At 29.6% G+C, this 17,940-nt stretch overlaps 1 protein-coding gene and 1 long non-coding RNA gene across 3 annotated transcripts; one reads left to right on the top strand and one right to left on the bottom strand.

Moving 5' to 3' along the window:
* Positions 1 to 4,949: 4,949 nt before the first annotated feature.
* Positions 4,950 to 7,223, bottom strand: LOC129296995 (uncharacterized). The gene is made up of 3 exons (XR_008590076.1): positions 6,594 to 7,223; positions 6,371 to 6,443; positions 4,950 to 5,146 (listed from the first exon to the last, which is right to left on the bottom strand). It is a non-coding gene; the product is annotated as an uncharacterized LOC129296995 (long non-coding RNA).
* Positions 7,224 to 11,903: 4,680 nt separating this feature from the next.
* LOC129296992 (zinc transporter 1-like) lies at positions 11,904 to 17,304 on the top strand. Of its 2 annotated transcripts, none has more exons than XM_054935392.1 (3): positions 11,904 to 12,279; positions 12,393 to 12,541; positions 16,864 to 17,304. In XM_054935392.1, the coding sequence occupies exons 1-3, from the start codon at positions 12,048 to 12,050 to the stop codon at positions 16,870 to 16,872; spliced, it is 390 nt and encodes a 129-aa protein (XP_054791367.1). In that variant the 5' UTR covers positions 11,904 to 12,047; the 3' UTR covers positions 16,873 to 17,304. The 2 variants fall into 2 exon arrangements, with proteins under 2 accessions (XP_054791367.1, XP_054791366.1); XM_054935391.1 differs by having other exon boundaries at positions 16,868 to 17,304.
* Positions 17,305 to 17,940: the final 636 nt, after the last annotated feature.

The following is a 17,940-nucleotide window of genomic DNA, read 5'->3' on the forward strand; positions in this document are numbered from 1 at the left end:
CTTTATCAAAATTCAATATTACATTAATTGAAATATATAATTTTACATAAAAGTGAAATAGAAAAAAAATAATAAATACACTAGATATTATTAAACTAGACTAAGAAAAGCTCAGGGAAAAAAAGAACTTATGATGAAGATCATAGGGGTATTTTCTATCTAGAAATAATCCCCTTTTGTCATATTAATCCTATTTATTAATCTTTTTTAATATATTTCAATCGAATTTAAAAGAATTATTAAAGTGCATTAACTCTATTTAAAATTCAACAAGTTTTTAATTTTATTCTTATTAAATATATATACTTTAAACATAAAATACTTCAGTGTTTAATAAAAACAAAATGATAAAGATGATAATAAAAATTATATAGAGGTGCCCTATAAAAGAAACTAAAGTGAAGATTAGATTAAGACGTGATATCATTCATTATTTTTCGCCTATTTATTCTTTCCCTTAGTTTTCAAGGCTCGCTGTTATTGCTGACAACAACATCCTTGCTTCTCTTTTTGGCTCTCTTAAGTCATACCAACGTTCTTGCTGTTGACATTGTCATGTGATATAGGAGTATCAAGAAGGGAATGAAGTGAACTCTAATATTAATTTAAGGAGCAGAATACTTCAAGGTCAAGTCCACACAGCTATGAGAAAGTTAAAAGGGTTTAAATAATAATAATAAAAAAGGATCAGTTAGCTGAAACACTAATTGAGGTAGCTAGCTTACTTATTTAGGTCATGTTTAGTATGATTGAATTTACAAGGTGGAAATGAAATCAGAGATGAATCCTAATTTAAGTATGTTTGGTATGTAGGAATTGCAATTCTCAAAAATTATAATTCTATCAAAAATGCTAGAATTCTATCGAATGTCCCTGAAGGGATTCAAAAGTGTTAGAATTTAATTTTATCATATTGACCATGGAATTGCTTCAATCCTTTTAAATTTATTTTGTGGACTCCACTATCTTCATCTTTTTTGTCCATTTATGACAAGGTAAGTCTTTTTAATTTTGAAAAAAAAGATAATTTGGTCTTTTCTTATTTTAAGTATATATACTAATTAAAATTATATTATAATTCCATCTTCATACTAAATACACTTTTAAAAGTCAATTCATTTTGATTCTAATTCTATTAAAAACTCTTTCATTATATCAAATGGGGCCTCAAAGAACATTTGAAAAGGATAAAAGAATCTAATGGAGAAAAGAAGTTCAAGGTGTAGTCTCCCAAATTGAAAGACTACAAAAATTACAGGTGTTCCAAGCTATTAGAAAGCTAATGAATGGTAATTCAATAAAGTTTAATTAACTAAAGTCCCTTCCAGATGATGGAAAAAGAAAATGGATTCGATTTCTTATGAAAAGTTGATAGTATTCATAATCTAGAATTGGTATCCAGTATATTTATTTTTCGTGTTTTTGAAATTTCATAACATTCTTAATACTTTGCTTTATTGTTGGATGATAAGTCAACTCTTTAATTCATTATTTCAAATGAATTATTTACTTTTTTCTACTGATCAAATTTTTTTCCCAAAAAAAAAAGAATGATTGAGGGTAAAGTCTGGTTAATAACTTAAATGTAACATAATAAAATAGAAGTTGATTATGGTGATTTGAATTTTTTACATAATTCAAACAAAAGATTTTAATATTACAATTTAAATTTTTTAAATTACTCAAATAAAAAATTTTAAATACATGAACGTTAAACATGATAAATCTAAAATTTAAATTCAAACTCATCAATCTAAACACTTTCTTACTATTTTAGAGCCATTTTTTCACTTCAGAAATTTCTTGGAATTTCAAGTTGCGCATTAATTTGCAGATATTTTATTATTTTTACTTTAAAAAATTGTATATCTTTCTAATTATATCCTCATTAAATATCATAAATATGTTCTTAGTAATTTCCAATGCACTATTCAAAATGAGTAATAAATGAAATATGAATATGTTTAAAAACAATGATAAAAAGTATTTAAAATTTTCTTGAAGCAAAATACCAACACACTCATTATTTACACACATTTATTATGTGGTCAAAAACATATATTAGAGTAGAAGGAAACTTCAACAAAGGGAAATACAATGATAATTTGTAGTGTTTGTAATTGCGTAAGGTAAATGAGAGTTTGATTCTAATAAAAACTTTAAAACTGTTGAAAACAACACTTAGAGATTGTAAATAATAACAACAAAGACTACTTTTTTTGAAAGCCAATGAACATTAGGAAACATATTTTAAAATATAGGAAAGTTTGGGATTCAAAACAACGCGTTTTCAAGTTTGTGAATTTAGAAAAGAATGCTCAATTTGAGATTTAAATTCAACAAAAAAAACCTAAAATTATTAAATGTAAATAATATTATTAATTTTACAAACATTAATTTACAGATATGAAATTCACATGTAACAAAATATTACCTTAATAATAAAATTTATAATTACTCTAACAAATGATGCCTATGGGTGGCTGTTAATAGCGACTACTATTTTTGTTTTTTTGGGATATTTGATGGGATTCACAGTGACAAGTTATTTTAATGCTACTCCTTTCATCCCAAATTAAAAGATAATTTAAAAAATGTCTCTCATTTCTAACAAGTGATATCAAAACTTAATTTCACTTGAAACTTATTTGGAGCAAAACCTTATTTTAATGTCAAATTAGTTTGAATAAAAAGCATAAGATATTGTAATGAAAGATAAAAAATAGAGTCGATAATTTGAGTTAAGCTCGAATGTCGGATAGACCAGCCCGAATCCATTTAAAAAATTTAACGTCAAGCTCAAAAAATAACTTTTTTATGTTTGAGTTTATTTGAACCCAGCCTGATCAATTTTGGGCTTCACCTAAATACCCAAATAAAAAAGTAATACTTTAAAAAATATATAAATATGACAAATATTAATTAATTTTTTAAGTTGTATGTCATTTTTTAATAGAATATCATATATTTGAATGCATTAATATAATTATTTTTTTAAAAATAAAAATTTTATATTTTTATATTGTATTATTTTTTAGTAAATAAAATATCACAAAATAATATTTAAAATATATTTTAGTAGTTATTTTATATTTTAAGACCCGCTTATTTTTTTATTTTATAAAAAGCTGAGTCTTATACATCGTTTGAGGCTTGAGTATCCTAAACAATATATTTTGTATTTTTATAAAATAAGATAATTAATTTTAAATAAAAATTAAATTGAAAATAATTTTAAAAATAAATTTTGAGTATGTACGAATTCTTGATTCTATTATTAGATAAACATAATAAATAAAATAATATTTTTGAATAATATTTTGGTTATCGTCCATACCAGACTTGGTTAAAAATTAAAAATAAATTAGAATAAATATTCCTTGTATGTAGGGATTAAACAATATAAAAAGTTAAAAAATAATTTCATAAAAAATAATATTTTACTCATAATAAAAAAATTTATTTTATATAATATAATGATGATTTTTTCACATTCTTAAAAACAAAAAGCATAGTTTATGCAAAAGTTATTGAAAACTTTAAACTAATTAGAGCAATATTTTTAAGTTAATGGTTTAACTGTGATTGAATTGATGTTAATTTAATCATAATTTAATTAAAATATATAAATATTTATATATACCATGATAAGAGCAATATTTAAATAACTAAAACATTAATTTATAAATAAAGGAAACATTTATGAATAAATTATGTAGAATACAATAAAATAGTAACAGAGTTGCTTAAAAATTAAAATTAATTCAAAAAATAAAGAAAAAATATTTTTACATAGTTTCAAATATTTATGCTAGCCTGAATAAATTCAAAGCCCAAAAATATTAGGATCGAACTTAGCTATATTGGTTTTTTATATAAGGTATGATACTTTTAGTTCGATTTGAATAAATTTAACCTAAATTAAATCCGACCTGTCCAACTTATTGGCTCTATAAAAAACCACCACTTTTTGAAATAGTACAATCCCTCATCCTAGCCAAGTAGCATCAGGGCTTTGTTTTGCCTGTGACTTGTTTGAGGTGAAAATTTGCCTTAATATCAAATTAATCCAAGTCAAAAAATTAGTATATCAGAAGAAAAAAAACCATAACTTTTTTTAAGAAAAGAAAGGTCATCAATCCCTAATAAGTGGTATTTGAGCTTGGTTTTGACTGAAATTTGTTTAGGGCAAAACTTTGCGCTGATATCAAATTAGTTTGAGTCAAAAGCTTAAAGCATCATAACTGAGTATTGTTTTGGATTCAAGTTGAAGATGAGTATTGTTTTACATTGCGTGGCAGCAGCTAAAACAAATCCTGCTATGCAGATTAAGATTATTCCTGCAACATTAAAAATTATTTTAATAATTAATAAGATAGCAGACTACTCTCATAATAATTAATAAACATTAGTAATTTCCATGCCAGTTGCCATTCCCATTGGAATTCCGGGAAACTCAATTCATAACACAATACTCATTTCACGGCAAGTGAAAATCAAATTAACATGCCTAAGTTAATTTGGATTTCTTAAAAAACCATTAATTTATGTTATATTAAAATTTAAATAAAATACTTCATTTCCTAAAATTTAGCATATACTAATTAAAGAACATCAGTTTTCTTAATTCATTTAAAAACATTTCAGCATGACATGGTATATCTATGCGCATTCCCGTTGGCTATATTGAATAATTATTTTAGCTTATATTGAACGGTTATCAACCATTTAATATAAAACCGTCATATACTTACAAAACATATATTAGACAATTATATAAACCGTCCAATAAATGAAACTCTATATTGGATGATCCTAGCAATAACAACCTAACATAGGGTGACATTTTTTAAAAAAAATAACAGGGTATTTTTTTTTTTTTGGATTGGAGAGAGAATTAACAACAAATAGCCCACAATTCTCAATCAAACATAACATTTATAATAATATAATTTAACTCAATTTATTACAAGCAATGACATAAAGGTTCCATAAATAGTTAAATACTAGAATGAAATAAATAATGCAATACTTATATCAATGGAACAATATAGATAAATAAAAATCTGACATTTTCATATCTGGAGAACAACTATTTATCCGTTTCAAGACACGCGCATATTGACGCAGCTTCATCAAGATTACCCTGTAACAACACATTACCAGGAGAAAAAAAAAAAAAAAAACAAAATGCACCTTGTAAATGCAACCTAGAATCAAAACACAAACAAATTAAGGAAAATAAATTAGCACAACCATTGTACAGTCAATGCAGAGGCCACATGATTTTTATACTCTTTAATTTAATTCAGTCACACATACTTTCAAAAACTCAGACCTGTAGGACATTTCAGCTCTGCCTTCAATTCCAAGATGGTCCCTAAAAGATAAACCCCCTGACGCTAGCTCTTTTGTTTCCACACCTTCTTATACCCTTTCTAAGAGAGAGAGATTTATGCACACACACACGCACACACACATATATCTACTAGTGCGTGGGATTCTTGTTAGAGGTCTGATGCTCTGTTTGAAGTTCTTATTTATATAATGGATATAATCCCAGACAGTATGTCATATGACTTACCAAAAAACAATAAGAAAATAAAATCACACTTTTATAAAAGATTGTAATTATAACTCGCTAGATTTATCCTAACAAACCAGATTGGCTTTCACAAAGTTGATTCCTTTGCTTTTTTTTTTTTTTTTTCTAGTGCTTCCTCGACCTGTCACTCTTCTTTTTTAAGCTTCCCCCCTCCCATTATTAATTTAAAGACATGCTCATGCTGATGAAATTGTAAATTGATCACACTATAAAGAATTTTGGACAGAGGCACGAAAAGTAGAAGGAAGAGATAAATGCATACAAAGAAAAGAAAGCAGAACAGGACAGTTGCCTTAAAGAAACACCGCAATTAGTTGTATAAAGTTGTACTTCTCAAGAATCAAACCTCATTAATTAATACAGAATTTTAATCCAAATGAACAATAATGGAAAAGAACGTCTGAAGTGTCTTCCTTTTTGGAATCAAAAGTATTTCATCTCAATTAACCAATTAAGTGATGCTAAGCACTTTCATAGTAACAAACTTCTTCCCCTGCTCACTAGGAAAATGTAACTGGCCTCAAAATATAATCAATGCTTTTGTATAATGTGGTAATCAAGCTTAATACTACGGTGCTCTGATATCAGTTTTCTTGAAAAAGATCCCAACCAGATTCTTGTTTTTCTTAACATATCCAAAGGATTTTTATTAAAGTTAAACTACACGTTAAACAAGATGCTTGGACTAACATGGTGCTTGCAACGTAAGAACGTAGCATATAATATCAAGAAATAACTGAAGTTGGCATAGTGACATATACTTACTGAATTTAATGAGACACACAAAATATAACTTGTACAGTAGCATGATTAACTATATACTTGACAGCATCAGGACCTACAAAAAAGGCAATTCTTTACTGTCAAATTTAACAGACAAAACCAAGCAACTAGGAAGTAGAATTATCCAGTGCAATGAAAGATACATTTCAGAACAGAGTAAATCCAACAATGTAGCTTGAAAGCAAATAACAAGTTATGGGAGTACCTAGAAGAATGGATGGCGTTGTCTCAAACTCTTGCCTTATGTTCCGATAGACATTAAAAGGACTCACACATAAGAAAGAAAACAACGTTTCAAAGGCAGAAATAAGAAAAAGATTCCAAGCAAAAAGCAAGAGCATAAATCAGAAAGTCATGATTTAAAACACCAAATTCTGAGTAATGTAAAACGCATTTAGGTAAAAGAATTAAATAGAGCTTCCTTCCTAAAATTTCAATTGGATATAATAGCATTCAGACAACTGTGACAGCACGGCATGTGGCAATAAACAAAATTCCAATTGACTTGCCGGTGCCGTTCAAACCCGTGGTGACATTGAAGTTTGGATCAAAACCCAGAAAAACTGTTCTGGCAGCATAGGATTTGAAATCTTCCAAGTAAATATCCTTGATGTACATTGCTTGACCTGCGAGTTGTTTCCAGAAAGGGGGAAAACTAAAAATTACACGAAAATGGTGAAAAAATTTTACAGGAGGGGAATTGTGGAGTTTATAATCAATGGGCTTGATGAATTATATGGAAGAAACGAAAGAGTTTCCACTTTCGAAGAACGAAACCCTACAAAGGAACGAGCACTTAGCTTTTGAGAGTTGCAGCGACTGACTGTGTGTTTAGTTTTCATGATTATATTTATTGTGGAAGAGGAAATGGGATAGAGCTATATATAGATATAAAAGAGAGGGCTGGAAAATTTTAATTCTCCGATAAAATCTCAATTTTTTAATTCTTTTTAAATTATTAATTTTTACATAAAATAAGAGATATTTTAATATCTTAATATTTAAAACAATTAAAATTTATATTTTTTGTAATTTTTTAAAATTAATGATTTAAAAAATAAAAAATAAAATTAAAAAATTTAAATATTATAAAAAGTATTAGAGAAGGACACGTAAGAAGTTATAATCCTAATAAATATATATATATATAGATGGAGGCTTTGGCCTGCCAAGAGAAGATGACTATATAAAGTAAGATCAAGAATATCTGAACAAGAGAAGTTTTGGAGCAGGAGGAAAAGGAAATTTGCTAACCATTTATTATTTAATATTTACTTTGAGCAAGTTGATCAGGGTGAGGGGATCTGTGACGACACAATGTTTGGTTTTTTTTTTTTTAAAGTAATTTTGTCCATTTGTTTAATTGTATTTGTCCTGATTATAAAATGCTTTAAATATTTTCATGTAAATTAAAAAAGTTATCACATGATTTTATTTATTAAAACATCAAAATATTCTTATTTATCTTCATTTTTGTGAAAAAAATCACTAGACTACTGTTCAAATTTTTTATGCAAATTTTTATTCATTAAAATTTAAATGTTGAAAATATTTGTGAGTATTTTAATTTAAACGAAGGATACTTTTTATAATAATTATTAAAATAAAATAAGTAATTATAACTTTTCTTTTTCAATTTGCAATTGTCCATTTTGGATTGAAGGGAGTAGTTATTATTATTAATGCCTAATAAGGACAAAAATATTTTTTTTATATATAATAAACTATGATGACTTATATTTTGGATTTGAGGGAGTGGTTATTATTATTAATGCTTTATATTATGGTTTGAATTTTTTTTGGTGTAAGAGGGAGTAGTATTTATTATGGTGTGAATAGTGTGCGAATTTCATGAAGTTTAAGAGAGAGAAGATTTTGTATTTTATAAAAATAATAAAATGAGAGAAAATATTAAAGAAAAAAATTTCACAAAAATTAATGAATTCCAACTTTAAAAAATATGTTCCTTATGATGCAGTATATTGTCTATGAAGATTTTCATCTTTGTTTTGTGATCAGCTGCAGCGGGTCTGCTAATTAAGGTAAGGTAACCGCAACACTTTTTTGATAACGAAAACTATATTATGGTGGAACGAAGCTGAGGATTTGGCTAGAATCCTTCCCCCTTTTTTTTTTAAAATGAAAAATGCATTTATATCAAAACAATCAAAAAAAAAAAAAGACAAACAAGCTCAATGGTGAGCGATAAAATTGTCTTGTACATTAGCCTCCACAGTCAAATTTGGAGGAGAGGATGTAAAAAAAATTGAAATATATCCCGAGGCAAGTCATGAGCCAATTTGTTAGCCAAAAAAAAAAAAAATCAAGATTGCTATTATTCTGACCAGCTATATATGTTGAACTAATTTAGCTATGTGTACTGGATAAAGAATTTAAAAACTACAGACCAAATTCCATAGAGAATTGCAACCAATATATTAGCATTAAAAGCTCAATAAAAACTGAAATAATTTTGCAAATCTAAAAGTTTCTCTTGCAATTAAATTTTTTGGTGAAAAATGGAATTTCCATTTTATAAAATAATTTTGTAAAAAGTTATTTTATAAATAAATTGACAAAAATTTCAATGCAGCATTCTATAACAAAAATTCACATCATTATTTTGTTGGAGACAAAGTTTTATTCACTTAAAATTGCAAAATTCAAGAATAACACCATATAGCAATGATGGGATTGTCCTTTGCTCTGACTATCACAGTTGGCATGCTTTTCCTAGCTTACCTTACTCTTAATTATTATTATTTTTTTACTTTTCCTTTTATCATCTTTATATCAAAATTTTTAAATATTCTTTGATTTAGTAATTTTTTTTATTGTTTTTACCTCCAACATTTTGTACCTATGAGCAGTAAAGAGAGAGATTATATACAAGAGAAATTATAGGAAATTAAGATAGATTGATTTTCTTCACTAAAACTAACGATCACAATAAAGTGTCTAAGTATAACTTGATGCAATTAAGGAGGGGCAATATTCGAACAAGATATTAATTACTACATCTTTGCTTTATATTCATCTAATTCTATTTATAAATTATTTTTAACATATTTTATTGATATTAAAAAAAATTTCAAACCTCATTAACTTTATTTAATAAATTTAATAATATATTTTTTCTATCAAACATTCAATGAATGATAAAAAAAAATTTTTGATAAAAATTTAATGAAATTATTTATAAATGAGACAAAAAAGTTTTTTCTCCCTCTTTCTTATAAATAAGACAAAGGAAGTATTTAGAATAAAATAAAATTTTAAAATTTTTGTCCTATAATTAAAATCGAGAGGAGTGTATATATATATTTTGAATCAAAAGGAGGGAGTACGGAATAATTAAGAATTGTGTTGTTTGTAAATATTCAAAAGAGTAACTCATAATTTGGAGGAATTATTAGCTGATCATAGTACCACCAACCTAATATATGTATATATATATATTTTAATGATCATCAATTCACCACCAACCGATTAATTTCTCCGATAATTGAAAAGGTACAGTGATTAATTATCGGAGATTTCACCTGCGGAAAAGTCTCAAGATGTGAAATGAGACATCAAAGGAATCAAAAGTGGCCCAGGCCATGGGTCCAGGAAAGTGACGAGACAGTCCAAGAAACGGAGCAAGCATGGCTCTCTCTCTGTTTTTTTTCCCCCTCGGTTAAGGATTACGGATGAGATTTAATCACTGATGTATCCATTTTTTTTTTTGAAACTTTAACTCAGTGCAAAGAATAAAAGTCAAACTAATTTTAATAAAAAAAACTAAAATATTTTTTACTCGTTATATAAAATTATTAATGTTAATAAATTAACAAGTAAAGTTACCAATATAGCAATTGATGTTGTTGCTTATAATTAAAAAACTAATATTTCATTGGCATTGTCCTTGTGAATGTCTTCAAATAAAAATTTTTTAAATATCTAGCTGATATTGAAAACAAAAGTAAAAAGATTGAAGAGATTAATGCTTTGTAGGTATTATAAGTATGAAAATAAATAATGTTTAGTTAAAATTGAGGAAAAAATGTTGGATGATCCATTTTTTTATAGTAGAGGCTATCCAATACTCATTAGAAAACAGTCGTGGCTAAATTTGTACTTTTACTATGTTGACATGTTGTGCCCATGTCATGCCACATGTTATTTTGTGTTTCACATAACGTCCGTTAGCTGTAGTTAATGGCGGGCTATTGAATGCTTCATTCTCGAAAGTTTGTGATTTATTTTACACTATCCGATTATTTATGCTATTAAATGTTTCTTGAAAAATAATGTATGATTAAATTCACTATTTTATCCAAAGATAAAACAAATAACTTTTTAGAAATGCATGCCACGTACTTCCCATGTCATTTTTTCGGAGAATAATAAATGTATTAAATTTTATAATAAAAGTATAATAAATATGACAAAATTTAATAGTAGCTAACAAAATAATAATAATAATAATAATAATTATTATTATTATTATTATAATTATTATTATTATTATTTGAGCTCTCCATCTAGCACTATTTTCGTTGAGGAAAATTTAATTAATGCTTCGTTAAAATTTTAAAATAATTATTTTAAACCAGAGGAAGTGTAATTAGAAAAAAGCTACTCGCTTGGATCTGGCCAGCAAAGGATTGATCCAACTTAATTAGAAGTAACAAATGAGCTGTAACAACTGGCATGGGCTGCTTTTAATTTCCTCGTTTCAATCTTCACAAGCATCCAGGATGCCGTCCCTATCATTAGCGAAAGTCACTTTTTAAATATCCTAAAACGATTTCAAGCTTTGGCTTGCCTTCTTATTGTAAAAAAAATATCCTAAAACGAAACTTCAACGTAACCAACTCTGTTGCTTACCTCTACGGCTCTACCCCTTCATTGACGATCGTTTTGGCGCTTTGTATAAGTTGATGTACACATGCTTTGGCAACCTCGATCGTGCATGGTCTATCTGGCCTAAAGAAAATGACAATTGGTGATGTCTGCAAATTAAAATTAAACTTTTTGAGCACTATAATCTGATCTTAGATACACTGCCGAATGAACACCCCAAACACGTATAAGGTTAATTTAAATAAATGGACGAGCTAAGGTTCAAGTCATGATGTATGATGAAAACATGACCATATGAATAAGCAATAAAGATTATGATGGTAGAATGGAATATGCTTATCACGAGGTTGTTACAAGGGCACGTGAAAGTGAGTGGAGCATATATAGGTCCTCAGACTATTTATATTGAGAGACAAGGCTACTGGAAAGGTTGTGGATGATTTGAGTGATTTCTCTCTCTAGTCCCATTCTAATGAAATTCTCTTCCGTGCCTCTTCTTCTTCCTTTCTTTCGTAGTTTCCGGGGGCTTGAGATTCGATTGGCATCCTTGAACTGATCCAAAACTTCTGTTGTTCAGATATTCTCCTCACATTATATGTATCCTATAAGTTTATCTTTTTTCTAAACATAGGATACATATAATGTGAGAAGAATATCTGAACAAGAAGTTTTGGAGCAGTACAAGGAAAACGAAATTTGCTAACCATATCTCAAGCCCACACTGTTCATGTGAGCTTTGAGAGCCATGTCGTGAAGGTCATGGCCATTTATTTATCAACGAGTTTCACAGACGCCAATTGAGTGAACATCCATGGGAAGACTTTCCCTTCACTGGTTTTGCATATATATGTACTGCCTTGGGAACCTAATGGTGGACACTTTCGCGCCTGCGTATTTCAAGAGACTTGATATGAAGAATGGGCAGATTGAAGCCAGCGTAGAGAAAGAGAAAAGCGCCGGAACTAAAGGCGATGCTCTTGTTCATAGATCATTGGATTCTTCTAGTTCATCTCATCAACTCTTTCGTCAGAGTCATTTCACAGGTATGTACTCTGTGTAATGACTATTTTTTTAGTTATTTCCGAGCATTTTTTTAGCTTTAAGTAGTTAGAATATGTTATACTTAGATGGAATGAATTAATGGTGAATATGAAAGTATTGGAGATGGGGACCATAGTGCATTCAGTGATAATAGGAGTTTCTTTGGGAGCATCTCGGAGTGTTCAAGTCACAATGCCACTTGTTGCTCCTTTGACCTTTCATCAATTCTTTGAGGGCATGGGCCTTGGAAGGTGCATCACTCGGGTATGTTACTTGACCACATTCTTCTTTGTAAAGTCTAATAGTATATCATATGTATAACCTAATTATAATAATGTTCTGATTATGGCGAACTTCAATTAATATGTTCCGATTTTCTTGATTATGACTGGCCAAATTCAAGAACAAAACCATAGCTACGATGGTATTGTTCTTTGCTCTGACAATTCCGATGGGGATAGCGATTGGAATAGGAATTCAGAATAAGCATGTGATGAGAATAGTCAGTATGCTTTGATCGTGGAAGGAATTTTCCATGCAGCATAGCAAGAATCTTAGTCTATATGTTGATTTTTTAGAAGCTGATTTTATGACTGAGAGAATGCAAAACAGTACTTGTCTTCAATGTGCAGCAAATATTTTTGTGCTTTTAGGTGCTAGTTTCATATCCCTTTTAGCCAAATGGGCTTGAAGCTTGGTTCTTCTAAGTGAAGTATTACGAATTCTTGTTAGACTGAGAAAAATTAATGAGTCCTCACAGCCTAACAAGAATTCCTAATGCTTCCCTTTGAACAACCAAGTCAAGCCCATTTGGCTGGAAGAGACATCAAACAGGTACCAAAAAATCCAAAAATATTTGCTGCACATTGAAGATGACTACTCTTTTGCATTCCATCAGTTATAAAATCAGTAGCCAAAAAATCAACAAGTTTAAGATTCTAGCTGATGCTGCATTGAAATTACTTCAACGATCAAAGCATTCTAACTATTCTCATATTAATCTATCTGACATGCAAGAAAATTCAATGTGCCCTCACCAATTGCCATTTTCTAGCATGCTAGATAGACCATGTGATGAGTTGCCCAAGTAACAAAGTGAAGTTGCAACAAATCATAGTGCTCAATGACCATTTATTGTTATATGTCTCTTTCACTTGTGATGTTGCAAAACTCGTTGAGCACTATGATCTGTTGCAACTTCACTCTATTGCTTTGGCAACTCATCACAGAGTTTATCTGGCACGCAAGAAATTTGCTTTTAGGAGATGGTTCAATCATGTCTCTTTTAGTTAAATGGTTTTGACTTTTTACTATTTATAACATATTCAGAGAGCGTCTAAGCCATAAGGCAAGTAAGACAATTACCTTAGGCCTCCTGGAAAAAAAAAAAAATCCTAATACCCCTAATATGTGTGCGTTGTCATTGATATTTGTATTATTATATATTTAATTATAGATCAAAGAGAATATAAAGTATTTGCCCAACAACATGCCCTATGCAATAATTTGTCGAGGTTACACTATCCTACCATTTCTGTCAACGGTGCAAAGTTGAAATAGAGATGAGCTCACATGGTTTTTAAATTTCCACTAATTAAAGCATTAGTGACGACCAAATCATCCAAATTCAAACAAGAAAACAAGAAAGATACAAAGCCCCATATATATTAACCAGAAAGGACCATTCTTCAACTGAAACATTACTGATTATATATAAATTTTTAAAATAAATCATAAGAGATTTTTTTTCTAATAACAATTTTATAAATTGTTTCATATAATTTAAAAGTGTATTTAATTTTTTAAACAATACTTTTTGTGACAATAAATGTTACCGCTAAAAGTAATTATATAAATTATTTTTTATAAAAATATTTTTGATAGTGACAAAATGTCATTGCTAAGTTATTTTTGATGGCAATGATTAAAAGTTATCACCAAATATCCACATTTGGTGACCACAATTGAAAGTCACCATTAAAAAAAAAAACATTTTTTTGGTAGTGGTAGTCACCCCAAGGAGAAGTCAAACTCTCGAATGGCGTTGGGAAGGATATGAACGAATTCAGTGGATAGAATCACACAGGCGGTGAAGGCCATGAGATCATGAAGAAGTTGGTGTCCTCGGAACTTAATGCCAAATAAAATTTTTTTGATGATTGGACGTTACAATTAGTTTTTTGTGTAGTGTGCTAGTAATATCAAGGCGTACATTATAATTTTTTTTGCATAGTAATTTTTGAACAAAGAAGCAAAAACGCCCAAGAAATTGTCAATTAGGAGCATCCAGTAGCCTAAAGTGAAGAAAAGTACATGAGTATCCATAAAGTTATTTTTTTAATACATTTGTAACCAAACCATTAAAACCCAAAACATAACAATCAATGTCTTTGACTTTTAACAATTTGAACACAGATGCAACAAAAAAATAATTTAATGAATTGGTCCATGAAAAGCATCCTCTTCTTTTACCACACCCAAGCAAAAAGTCTCTAGTAGTGCCAATTGTAACTCATGTGCAATGTCGTGAGATTCCTTAGAGTCAACAATAATGGGATTCACTTTAGCATTAACTTCAATTTTGCTTGGATCCTTGCTTTCCACTTTTGCCCCATGTACATCAGTCCCTTTACCAATGTCATCTCTATCCTATATATTGCTCTCATTGACCTCATTAACACCTCCTCACATCTATATTTAAGCTTTTGCAACTCAGCCTCTAGATAAACTTGACAATAGCTTCTTCATTTAATTCATCAATAGCTGCACCAACACCTTTCATTTATTCCAATTATGGCTATAGCATCCTCTTTAGCAGCAACACCAAGTGATCCCATTATTCAGCTATAAGTATGCTTCATTTTCTGCACCAAAAGCATAAATAAGGCCATGGAATATAAAGAAAATGACCTATCAAATGCAATACTCAACTTAAAATGTGTCAGATTATTAAACGTAAGCTGTGGAGGATCACTAGCTTGATTATCCTTCTGCTGCCTAGATTTCATTGGTATTGCTTGTAGTGTAGATTTCATAGGTTTTTTGGTCATTCTGAGTGGTGTGTGTCCTGTGTGTTCCACCTCTGATACAGAACTTGAAAATAAGACCCCTTGGACACTCTCCTTCTCCTTTATAGTAGCTTGCTTTATTTTCTCATCCTTCTAATAGAGTAATGCATTACTTGACTCTACCACCTCACTACCATCTGAGAAAAAGTTGAAACATAATATGCAATCATAGGTTGAAAAATATGTCATGTACATAAGGTAATAAACATGTAAGAACAATCAAATTATGTTACTTACCATCAAGAAATAAAGACAGTCACCAACGTATAATTTTTTTCTCACTATTAGATGTAGCCTTCTTGTATTGCTCAACCTTTCTCATTTACTATTTAACAACAAATTTACTCCAATTGTAGGAAGTCAAAGCTGTTTTCCCACAAGAGATGATCTTCATTAATCATGAATTCACTTTTCCTCTCGTAGGAGGGTATAAAAGTATACCCAATATGTATAAAACAAACAACATCTTAAACATATCATCATCACCATTACCTCTAACAATAATGTTTTTTATGTCTAAAAATCTTTTCCCAACATACTTCCCTTTCAATTCATTGTACAGCTCACCTTCTATAGCAACTTTTTCGACCACCACCCCTCTTTCTTTAGGTAAGCCCATAAGCGTGTGCATGTCATAGGCATCAACTTGTAGCTCAATTTGCTTTATTGATAGCATTCTTGCTTTTAGGTCAATTGTTCTCAACAAACTTCCACATAGAGCATGATTTATTTGGGTGCACTTGATGTTAAGGAGCTTGCCAAACTGATTGCATTGGCCCTCACCATATGCCTTTCACTTTATTTGACATGTTCAACTACTTCAATAACTTGTTTAGGCGAGCAAGGCTTAATCAATCTCTCTTTTAAGGCTTCATTAGATAAAGACACACATGCTCTATGATGCTTTTTATCTTCATCTATTTTGTTGAAATGGTTTCTCTCTTTTTTAGATAGATTTTTCCAACCCTTTCTTGCTACACTAACATTTTATAGACCCTTCACCTTGCCTTTATTTTTCAAGTCATGTGAAAAAACATGCAATTCATTGAGCCTCGAACAATATGCGTCTCTTCTCTTAACTGTGATTGCTAAATGTATAGATTACAAGTCCTAGACAATTGTATAAGATAGGATCAGGTATTACTTGACATTGAAGACACTACCCATAGAATGTAATTGTGGGTGTTTCTGTGCGTGTTCAATTTACATGGAATCAATTACAATTAACATGTAATTGTCTCACATTCATGTTACCATGATCACACATTATTTTACATGGTGTCACATAATGGTTTACATGAAAGGTAGGTAAGAGTATGGGAAGGTTTTATTCATTTTACATGGAACTTGTTACACATAACATGTAATTTTTTCACACCTAAATTAGTTTATGGATTAATTTACATGAAATTTTTGAAGAGCGTTAGGTTTGAGCAATTGAAAGTTTAGGGTTAACCTCAAATATGAATAGAGATAAGCTATGTTTAAATGAAAAACACACATTTCACTTATGTGTAGATAGCATGAAGAAGAGAAGAAGCAACTCACAATAAGAGGAAACCAAAATTGTGCTCACTTAGATAAAATGGCAGCTTTGATGCAATGCCTAGTCGTTACTCAGATCACCATTCGCTCCACCTTCGACCGACTGTAAGGCACTTTGAAGTCACTCAAACCTCATTGCTCAAGACTCGTCGATCACAACTCATCTGATTAAGGCACCTAATGAAGAGATGATGTTGTCTTTCTCAAGACTTATTGCTCACAACTTGCATACAGCCATTGATACTCCATTGAAAACGTCCCTCACCACCATGTTCTAGTCTTCTCTTGTTCAAGTTGTGTGAAGAATAGAAAACATGTTATTTTCCTTTTTAAATTTTTTTGTTTAAGATAGGTGTTGCTCACCGCAAGTGCATGGATCGTAGCAAGTAATATAAAATGAGTAAAATATCGTTTCCTCGAGGATTTATTCAAAAACAATGACCAAGCAAAAGACTAAGTAAATTCGATCAAGTTGAGCTACACAAAGTTAGGTGAAATGATTTTATAAATGAAACTAACACTAGAAAATAAAGAAAAGTGAGTGATTCACAAACTTCAAACACAATTTAGGACCTAGGATTATTTATCCCCCTTGCATTTCATAACACCAAAATTACCCCCTCTCATAAAATGCTTTTAATGAAAATAAGTGCTAACCTAGGGTTCTAAAAATACTTGGACAAGCTCTCTCAAGTCATGAACAAGTGTTTAGTTAAATTAATTGCCTAATCTCTTGTTACAATTAATAAAACTCAATTTTAAACATCAACTCTAATGTGGCTATGCAAGATTAGCAAGTATATCTCTATCTTACTAACAAAACTATCAATTCAACACGCAAATATCAAGTTCTTGCACAATATTACCCAAGTTCTACACTCAACCTAGCCCTCTCAAGCATCAATTAAGTGAACCCAACATCTAAATGGTGGCCAATCATGTAGAAGTATTAAGGAAAGAGTAAAATAAACACATATATATCATTAATCACAAAAAGAGAGGAGAAATATAGTGTTAATCCATATAAGGGTTCCAAATAATCCTAGAACA

Source organism: Prosopis cineraria, unplaced genomic scaffold (assembly GCF_029017545.1).
Source record: "Prosopis cineraria cultivar Desert tree isolate PC_DT_omini unplaced genomic scaffold, ASM2901754v1 PC411, whole genome shotgun sequence".
NCBI classification, from domain to species: Eukaryota; Viridiplantae; Streptophyta; class Magnoliopsida; order Fabales; family Fabaceae; genus Prosopis; species Prosopis cineraria.